Source organism: Arachis duranensis, chromosome 5 (genome assembly GCF_000817695.3).
Source record: "Arachis duranensis cultivar V14167 chromosome 5, aradu.V14167.gnm2.J7QH, whole genome shotgun sequence".
Classification (NCBI taxonomy): domain Eukaryota; kingdom Viridiplantae; phylum Streptophyta; class Magnoliopsida; order Fabales; family Fabaceae; genus Arachis; species Arachis duranensis.
The window spans coordinates 16,036,496-16,045,661 of record NC_029776.3 but is presented as its reverse complement, the minus strand read 5'-3'; the positions used below and the strand labels follow the sequence as shown (position 1 = coordinate 16,045,661).

General features: G+C 34.1%; 3 protein-coding genes across 3 annotated transcripts in view; 2 read left to right on the top strand and 1 right to left on the bottom strand.

The window, feature by feature from the left end:
- Positions 1 to 4: 4 nt before the first annotated feature.
- Positions 5 to 3,748, top strand: LOC107488388 (hexokinase-3; the record flags this gene model as incomplete). Its single annotated transcript, XM_016109136.2, is given in 9 exon segments — positions 5 to 213; positions 985 to 1,135; positions 1,230 to 1,409; positions 1,829 to 1,903; positions 2,343 to 2,498; positions 2,583 to 2,681; positions 2,761 to 2,888; positions 3,052 to 3,133; positions 3,223 to 3,748. Coding segments are annotated over 9 exon segments (1,314 nt in total). The 3' UTR covers positions 3,577 to 3,748.
- A 1,836-nt stretch (positions 3,749 to 5,584) lies between these two features.
- LOC107488389 (uncharacterized) lies at positions 5,585 to 7,624 on the top strand. The gene is made up of 7 exons (XM_016109137.3): positions 5,585 to 5,716; positions 5,807 to 5,926; positions 6,120 to 6,554; positions 6,630 to 6,769; positions 6,844 to 6,964; positions 7,085 to 7,225; positions 7,348 to 7,624. Exons 1-7 carry the CDS (start codon positions 5,657 to 5,659, stop codon positions 7,429 to 7,431), a joined length of 1,101 nt encoding a protein of 366 aa, XP_015964623.1. The 5' UTR covers positions 5,585 to 5,656; the 3' UTR covers positions 7,432 to 7,624.
- A 292-nt stretch (positions 7,625 to 7,916) lies between these two features.
- LOC107488359 (ubiquitin-conjugating enzyme E2 20) overlaps positions 7,917 to 9,166 on the bottom strand; it is a gene marked incomplete in the record, with an annotated part of 1,485 nt that continues 235 nt past the window's right edge. The window contains 5 exon segments of the mRNA XM_016109088.3: positions 7,917 to 8,130; positions 8,217 to 8,276; positions 8,370 to 8,433; positions 8,527 to 8,754; positions 8,855 to 8,882. Of these exon segments, the coding sequence (XP_015964574.1) occupies positions 8,084 to 8,130; positions 8,217 to 8,276; positions 8,370 to 8,433; positions 8,527 to 8,754; positions 8,855 to 8,882 (427 nt within the window).

The following is a 9,166-nucleotide window of genomic DNA, read 5'->3' as shown; positions in this document are numbered from 1 at the left end:
GGTGGTGGTGGTTGGGAGGAGGGTGAAGAGTAGGAGGAAGTGGAGGAAGGTGGTGAATGTGTTAAGGGAACTTGAGGAAGGTTGTGATACGCCAGTTGGGAGGTTGAAGCAGGTGGTGGACGCCATGGCTGTGGAGATGCACGCTGGTTTAGCTTCCGAAGGTGGTTCCAAGCTCAAAATGCTTCTCACCTTCGTTGATAATCTCCCCAATGGGTAACTTTTCTGTGTTTTCCTCTTCGTTTTATTTTTGATTCCGTTCCCCCTTTTTGGTTGATTAACTGTGTCATTGAATAAAGTTTTGTTATTTCTTTATTGTTATTGTTGTTGATTAAGTTTTTTGCTTTGGTGATTATATGGTTTCTTGAGTAATTGTCTTTTGATTTCTTCTTTGTTAAAACCCCCTCTCATTTGTATTTTGGTTCTATTGTTGTAGCTGCGTTTGTCTGAGCTTTTTCCCCTAGTTTTTGGCTTGTGTCCCTCTTACGCGCTTGCAAGTTGCAATAAATGTGTCCAGCTGTGTGCTTTGTCCACTTACTTATTGTTTGTTTGCTTGCTGTTTCCACTACACATTTTTATTGCATATTTGTTTTTGGTGTATTTTGATTTGAAGCATTTGGGTTTCTTTTATAGTTGGAAATGCTGTTTCTAAGCACATTTAGCAGCTTTTTCCATCACCAAATAAGTTTGTATGAACAATGGTGTCTTGAAAAATCACATTATTATGATCATTAACTTAAGTAAATTTTAATGCTGGCTGGGAATGGATTATACAATTCATAGGTTGTTGTTTGCTTTAAGATATGTTTACTTATTTTGAGTATTATTGGTCGAAAATATTCAACTACTGGAACAATTCCTACTTAGTAAAAGTAAAAGACAATGATGTTTACATATTACCATTATCAACATGCTTGTGCATAACTTTCTATGTTTTGTTTGAGGATTTCGTCAACTGAATACAAAAGTGATGTATTTATATATCAGGACCGAAAGAGGAACATATTATGCACTACATCTTGGGGGTACAAATTTTAGGGTCTTGCGGGTTCATTTAAATGGTCAACGATCTTCTGTCTTGGAAAATGATGTAGAAAGACAACCTATTCCTGAACATCTAATGACTAGCACGAGCGAGGTAGTTGAATTTAAAGTCTTAAAATGCTAGGTGTCTGGAATTTGTTTTGTTCTACTAACAGGAGTATATCTTATTTTATTTTTGTTGAATGCAGGAGCTCTTTGATTTTATTGCATCTTCATTAAAGGAGTTCATTGCAAAAGAAGGAGATGGTTCCAATATTTCTACTAACCGAAGGGAACTTGGATTTACTTTCTCTTTTCCCGTAAAACAAATGTCAGTTTCCTCAGGCATTTTAATCAAATGGACAAAAGGTTTTTCCGTTGTAAATATGGTTAGTGCTTAACTTCCAAGTAGTTTCTATAAGTAAAGTTCATATCATAGGGAACTTTGTGAAAGGCATAATTTCTTGTTTATTGCTCATGGGAAAACTTGGTCATATACTTTGCTGGTTATTTTTACATATTTTTTTTTTTTTTGGGGGGGGGGGGGGGGGATTTTTAAACTTCTTTCTAAGATATAAACATAAATTATTAAATTTGTTTGGTGGAATTAAAAGTATTGATCTTTGCTTATGCTTGATATAAGTCTCAAAGCAAGATTATAACCTGCTCTATGTTAAAAAATAGATAACAAGGCAATTAGTCTTCTAAAATAGATATAAAGATCCTGTTCAAGTTGCACATGTCTTTCAGGCTGTATTTTGATGAACTATATTTAAAATTATTAAGATAGGAAGTTGTTTGTTGTCAGGTAGGAAGAGATGTTGCTGCATGTTTGCAGGAAGCATTGTCGCGAAAAGGGCTAGATGTGCATGTGGCAGCCCTGGTAAGAAACTTCCTTTTTCCCCCTTATGATTATTGTTCATTTTTTGTCCATTTGCTCCGGTATTACCAGCAAAAGAAAGCCAGTTATGTTTGTTAAAGAAGTGTGATTAAGGATGTCTTCTGATTTTTTATCGCTTGCATCTCCAATAAATCGTGTTTTTCTAGGTTCTAGGAGATATTCATTTTCTTTTAGGATATCTGTTATTTTTGTTTCCCTCAATTCCCTGCAATAATTTTATGATTGTAGATGGTATAGAAGGAGTGTTAAGTGAATTGCTACTTTTTCAAAAAGCCACGTTGCTGACTTAAATTCTCTACTTTGAGGCTTGGGATTAAATGTTAATTTGCATTTAGTTAGTGCACTATCAAATGTATGTTCTTTTTGTTTCACTTCATTTGTGTTAATTAAAAAACCATAATTTTGTGTTCATTTTAATCAGGTTAATGACACTGTTGGAACATTAGCTCTTGGGCACTATCACGATCCAGATACTGTTGCTGCAATTATAATTGGTACTGGTACAAATGCCTGCTATTTGGAACGGATTGATGCTATTATCAAATGTCAGGGTCTTCTTACAGCATCAGGACGCATGGTATGTTGCTCCTCCTTCTATTTGATTTTTGTTATTATTATTATTTTATTTTTTAGCTTACTACAAACTTTTTTTTTATTAAAGGTTGTCAACATGGAGTGGGGGAACTTTTGGTCATCTCACTTGCCGAGAACATCATATGACATTGATTTAGATGCCGAGAGTCCTAATCCAAATGACCAGGTTAGGTTCTGCATCTTATGATCCCTAGTGCTCAAACCTCAATGTGCAATGACTAAACTTTATGGAGTTTTTGGTGCAGGGTTTTGAGAAAATGATATCAGGAATGTATTTGGGTGATATTGTGAGGAGAGTCATTCTCAGGATGTCAATGGAGTCGGATATGTTTGAACTTATTTCTCCCAAGCTTAAGATCCCTTTCATACTGAGGTATGTTTGTTGAAGAGAGAAAATACCCTTTTAACTGATGAAGATGAGAGATATTTTCTTGAAAGTTGGAATTCACAATTATCATTTCTGTTCTGAATTGTGGTGTATATTATAAAAGCCTATTATGTTCCATGTCCAATTGTTTTCTTCTAATGAGTTTCAGGACTCCTTTGATGGCCGCCATGCACGAGGATAATTCTCCTGACTTGAGGGAAGTAGCAAGAATCCTTAAAGAAGTCTTCGAGGTAAACAAGTCAAACACCATAGTTTTTGTCCCCATAATCTAACAGCAACAAGTTACCTGATGGGTTTGGACATTTGGTTGTCCTTACAGATTCCAGAAGTTCCAATGAAGGCAAGAAAAATTGTGGTGAAGGTGTGCGACGTTGTCACCCGTAGAGCGGCTCGATTAGCAGCAGCTGGTATTGTTGGCATCCTGAAGAAGATTGGTAGGGACGGCAGTGGTGGCATTACGGGTGGCCGGGGTAGAAGCAACACAAAGATGAGGCGAACGGTTGTGGCAATCGAAGGAGGTTTGTATTCTAGCTATAGTTTGTTTAGTGAGTACTTGCATGAAGCACTGAACGAGATATTGGGTGAAGATATTGCTAAGCATGTAATTATAAAGGTCACAGAAGATGGATCAGGCATTGGAACTGCACTTCTTGCTGCCTCGTATTCATCCTAAAGATGTTGATAGGAAGGAGGGTACAGCTGCTATATATATATTTTTATATATATACGTATAGCCCTGTAAATCAGAATTTATTCTCCATATTTAATATCTTTGTATAAAGGGAATGTTTCGTCTATTCTTTGACCAAGTTATCCATTTATATAATTCTTGTCATATTTTTTAACTGGATAGTTTTGTGTTAATGCATTGATCTCTCGTATCTTTGAGATCATCTGCGTGTAATACCTCCATTATTAGGGCAGGTAATGAGTGACTAAGCTTGAAATTGAATATACATATTGTTTCCTTCCAAAAAATGTTGCCTTCAAGTTTGCTTTTGTATTCATGGGAAGCAACAGTTTTTCATTTTTTTTTTGGGAGTAAAAATATAAGAATTCTATATCCAACTGGTGGATTTCTTCTTTTATTTTTATTTTAATACTCTTTTAATATATGAAAAAAATTCTAAAATAACGATTGGTAAAATAATAAAATGTGGGATTAATTATTATTAAATTTGTAATTTTCATCATAGGTGATTTTTATTATGTTAATCCTGTAAGAATAAGTTTTTCTAAAATAAGAAAAATTATTAGAGTAATTAATTTGTTAATTTTTTTATTATTAACGGGCTAAAATCTAGAAAACAGACTACGAAGATATTAATCATAGAAAAGATAATCTAGAAGTGTTTAATATTCGGTTTGAATTTAAGACAAAATGAAAGATAATCTAGAAGTGTTTAATATTCGGTTCAAATTTAAGACATATTTTGTCGGATTTGAATTTGTTATTTTTTTTTGTTTTTCATGGTATCTTTCAACCCGACAGGCCAAAGATTAATCCACCGCGGTACTGAACTCCATTTAAAGGTTTGTTACTGGCCAATAACATTCAGTGCTGTTTTTAGATTAGGTTCGGATTATACTTCGAATCATCCGACTCGATCCGAAGTCTTTTTTTATAATAAAAAATATATCTTAAAATAAAATTAATAATCTCATATTATATTTTTATATTTCACTTTTGAGTTATAAATTCAGTATTTTTTAGAATGAACTCAGGTCTAATTAAAGTAGGCCTGTCAGTTTCATGAATACCTCTACTAAAATGTGAATTATAAACAACTAAGGAATGAATATGAGTATCCCAAAATTTAGCTAATCCGAATGCACAATCCTTCTCTTCTCTGATTAAGCATTACGTTTCACTCCTTGGCTAGGAAAGTCTCGATAGCTGTTATAAGAAAAAAAAAAGGGTAAATTTTTACTTGAATGTTACTATATTTTCATTGAGAAGTAATAAAGAATCCAAATAAAATATCTCAAAATTTTGGCAAAATAATTGAACAATTACCTAAATTTGCACCGAAGGCTACAACGAGGAATGCTACTGCAGGCCGCCGATTTCAAGCCAATAACCAACTTATCTATGTTGATCTTTGTTTAAAAATCCAATGAAAGATGTCAAATAATGTAAATAATATAAAATTTATTTTACTAATTTATCACTTTAAAGGAATTTAATATGGATTTCAACCATATTTTTAAATAAGATGTTAATGAATAGAAGCAGGTTTTACTTCCATAATAGAGGATATTTCTTCTACATTTCACACTAGAAATTTTATAAAAGTTTATTTTATTATAATCAATTAATTGTAAAGGATTCTGCTAATGAACTAATTTAGAATATAGTCAATTACAGCAATTCAGCAAACTAATGAAAAAATATGCTAGTTACATTAAAAAAAATAAAACTCCTCACTACTCCTATTTTCTTAAATTTTAAAATTAAAAAAATTAACTGAATTAATTTATATTATAATTGATTTTTTAGAAATTTTCAATCTTAAATTCAACTTAAATAATCTTTAAATATTCTTATTTAGAACGTATTGGTAAATAAGTAAATAACAATAGTCTAATAATAAAAAAAACAACAGTATAATAATAATAATAATAATAATAATAATAATAAGTAAACATAAAATATTTTTTATTTAAAATTGAAATTGAAACGAAAAATAAAAGGACGTGGGAGGAAGGATAGGCGGTTAAGTGATTGAGTGAGTGAAGTGTTGGAGAAGAGAATGGCGCCCGATGCAGCCGCCGCCGCCGGCAAGAAGAGGAAGCGCTATCTCCCTCACAATGTCTCTCCTCTCTTCTCTCATCTCTCTTCCGTTGCTTTTTATTCACGCTTTATTTCTCTGCCCCTCTTACACTTAGTTTTTTTTTCTCAGAAGCCAGTGAAGAAGAAGGGTTCATACCCACTGCGCCCCGGCGTTCAAGGTTTCTTCATCACCTGCGACGGTGGTAGGGAGCACCAAGCCTCTCGTGAAGCTTTCAATATCCTTGAATCGGTACTATATAATTTCCCTCCTTTTCCCCTCAGCACTAATTCATCAATTATTTACTCGTGAAATTAATTTAGGGATTTAGTTCTGTTTCTTTTCTTATCAATTGCAAATGTTCGTTTTAGCTTTTACGTTTGGTAGATTATATAATATAATTGCTTGATTTGCCATGCTATGCTGTGTTGATTTTGTCTAACAGTTTTATGAAGAGCTAGTTCATGGGGAAAATCCAGGTGCTAAAGGATTACCTAACAAACCTATGAATACAAAGATTACGTTCGCGGATTCTGATTCTTCTAGTAGTGACGATGAGGCGGAGCAGCAGGAAGAAGAGGAAAAGGGGGACAAAACGCTTATAACTGAGGGAAAAGATAACGATGATGGTGATGCAAATTGTGGCAATGGAGCTGAGGGAAAATCAGATGCTCCGAAGATCGATGATTCCAATGCTGATCCAGTAGACAAAGCTGATGATGATAAAGGAGAAGTTGAAAATAAAGCTGATGAGCCACCAGCCATGAAACAGTGTTCCAAAACAGATGCCCCAACATGCAATTCGAAGGAGAAAGGGGAACAGAAGTCGATTGATAGGTTAATTGAAGAAGAGCTTGAAGAATTGGGAGACAAGAATAAGGTGACTTGATAGGACTAGTGTTCTCTGTTAAAAGTTTGGCTTGTTGATCTCACTATTGATTTTTCCTTCTTGCAGAGACGATTTCTCAAGCTTGATTCAGGTTGTAATGGTGTTGTATTTGTACAAATGCGAAGGAAAGATGGGGACAAAAGCCCCAAAGATATAGTTCATCAGATAGTGACATCAGCAGCATCGACGAGGAAACATATGTCAAGGTACATGCAGTTTCTTTTGTCAAAACAAAAAATGAGAAAATGAGAAACAGTGATACAGTATTGCCCACTTTTAGGTTTATTTTGAGAATTTTGCCAATTGAAGTCTCATGTTATGCTTCAAAAGAGGAAATTTCAAGGGCAATCAAGCCTCTTGTGGAGCAGCACTTTCCAGTGGAAACTCAAAATCCGCAGAAGGTAATACTTTGCATTGTATCTTTCAGCTCAATCATTTTTGGTTTTGAACCTGCATTCCAAAATACTGTTTACTGTAAAAAGACGGATCTGTTGTGATGATGAGAATTGTTACATGTGCAGTTTGCTGTACTGTATGAAGCCCGTGCAAATACTGGTGTTGACAGGATGGAAATCATTGATGCAGTGGCAAAGTCAGTTCCTGCACCTCATAAAGTTGATCTCAGTAATCCTGATAAAACCATAATAGTTGAAATTGCCAGGGTAAGAAAGCCACTCTTGTTTTAAATATAATTGAAACTGTATATCATATGTGGTTTTTTGTGATGCTTTTTCTCTGGGTACCGTTTGGGCATATAACTAATGCGCCTTCTTTCTCGTGGCAGACTGTGTGCTTGATTGGGGTCATTGAGAAATATAAAGAATTTTCTAAGTACAATCTGAGGCAGTTAGCATCACGGAAAGCCTGATCGTTGCGGTGCAAACTTTTCTGCAAAGTTATGTTTAGTTAATTATTAGCAGTATTTAGACTAAAGTTATATAGTCTCTGACGATTGTGTTTTTAGGAAGATGCTAGATTACCTTCAGCAGGTCCCATGAATAATGAATGTACTCTACTACTCATCATGGCCTTACTCTGTTCATTGTTTTGAAACCCTCAAACCCTTGCTATCGTAATATTATTTAAAATTTCAATCCCAAGAAAATATGCTCATTTAATTTTGATGCGTTTAAAGCCAAAAAAGGATTCAAATTCATGTGTATTATTTTCTAATCGAGAAAATGAGTGACGAAAGTTTTAACCATATAAAGTAAATTAATTTGATGATTAAGTTTTTTTCTTATTTATGATGTTTTCACCGTGGTTATGTACCTTTAACAAATTATATGGTAGTCATGTTAAAATTGCTCAATTAGCATTCCACTTCAACGTGGATAGGAAAATCAACTGATATTGAGAGTGGGAAAAAATGATATTCTTGTTTCATTTATAATGGAATCATACTAATACAATAATTTGTAGAAATTCAGAAGCCGCATCAAAAATTCTAAAAGCCACGCCACGCCTCCTCTTTTTCTCCAACGAAAATAAAGAAAAAGAAACCCTTTCAAGCTGAAACTTTAAGCACTAGGAAGTTTGTGCAGCTTCTCCACCATCTTCCTGTATTCTGTAGAACACAGCAAAAAACCAACTTTATTAGCTCACTGCGAAGACACAAATACATACAAATTATATTAAAGAACATATGTTTACCTTCTTGATTGCTCCAAAGCTGTGCTGCTTGTGGATTCAGTGGTGAGCTAATATTTGGCTCTGAGTTATGGGCAGAGATGATAAGTAAATAACCGGGAAAAAAAGCAGTTTTAAAATTCAAAGCAGTGTGTGTTTGACCTTTGCAAAACTTACCTCCAAGCAAACTTTGAATTGATAGCAGAATTGTTCTAACATCATAAGCAGATGACCATTTATCCTATTACAAACAAAGAATTGTTCTATCATAACCAAGCTTTGTATTTTGTGTTGATCAAATAAGAAAGGACAGGAATCTTCACATAATTACTACCTGAAGAATGTCCAAGCATATATTACCATGAACATCTACATTTGGATGGAAGCAGGTGCTTTCAAATTTGACCTTTGGAGCCTTAAAAGGGTAATCATTGGGAAATGAAAGTGACAACTTGTACTCAGTTCCTTCAAACACAGTGTCTTTACTTCCTGTTATTGTCCCTTTCCAGCAGAATATGTTGTCCTCCTCAGGAAACGCAGATATACCTGAATCTCCACTCATCTGAAATTCCCATGAACACAAAGCTTCAATAATCAGTAATCTTTTTCCAAATCAAAGAGAAAGATCATATATGTATATAGTGGGCATATAAGCTTCTTACCATGAGCGCCATCAGTTCAGATTGCAATCTGTTCAATAACAATGGCCACAAAACAATTAAGGAGTTAGAAAGAAACAAGTACTTTAAGATCTTTTTTTACTAGGAACACAAAAGAATCAAAACTCCATTGCGAAAACTCAACCCATAAAAAAAGAACGTGCTTTCTTGTTAGAATAATGTAATAAAGAAGAAACAATACATCTTTAAAGGAAAAGACAGAGAACAAGAAGGAAATCTGATTTCAAATCGGCATAGCACAAATACTGAATCAATCGAAAACAATGTGTTAGAAAAGCAGAAAGAAAAACCTTC

Coding starts and splice junctions, on each gene's coding strand:
- LOC107488389 (XM_016109137.3), top strand. CDS start 5,657: ATGGCGCCCGATGCAGCCGCCGCCGCCGGCAAGAAGAGGAAGCGCTAT. Junction 6,770..6,843: donor ACGAGGAAACATATGTCAAG/GTACATGCAGTT, acceptor GCCCACTTTTAG/GTTTATTTTGAGAATTTTGC. Junction 7,226..7,347: donor TAATAGTTGAAATTGCCAGG/GTAAGAAAGCCA, acceptor TTCTCGTGGCAG/ACTGTGTGCTTGATTGGGGT.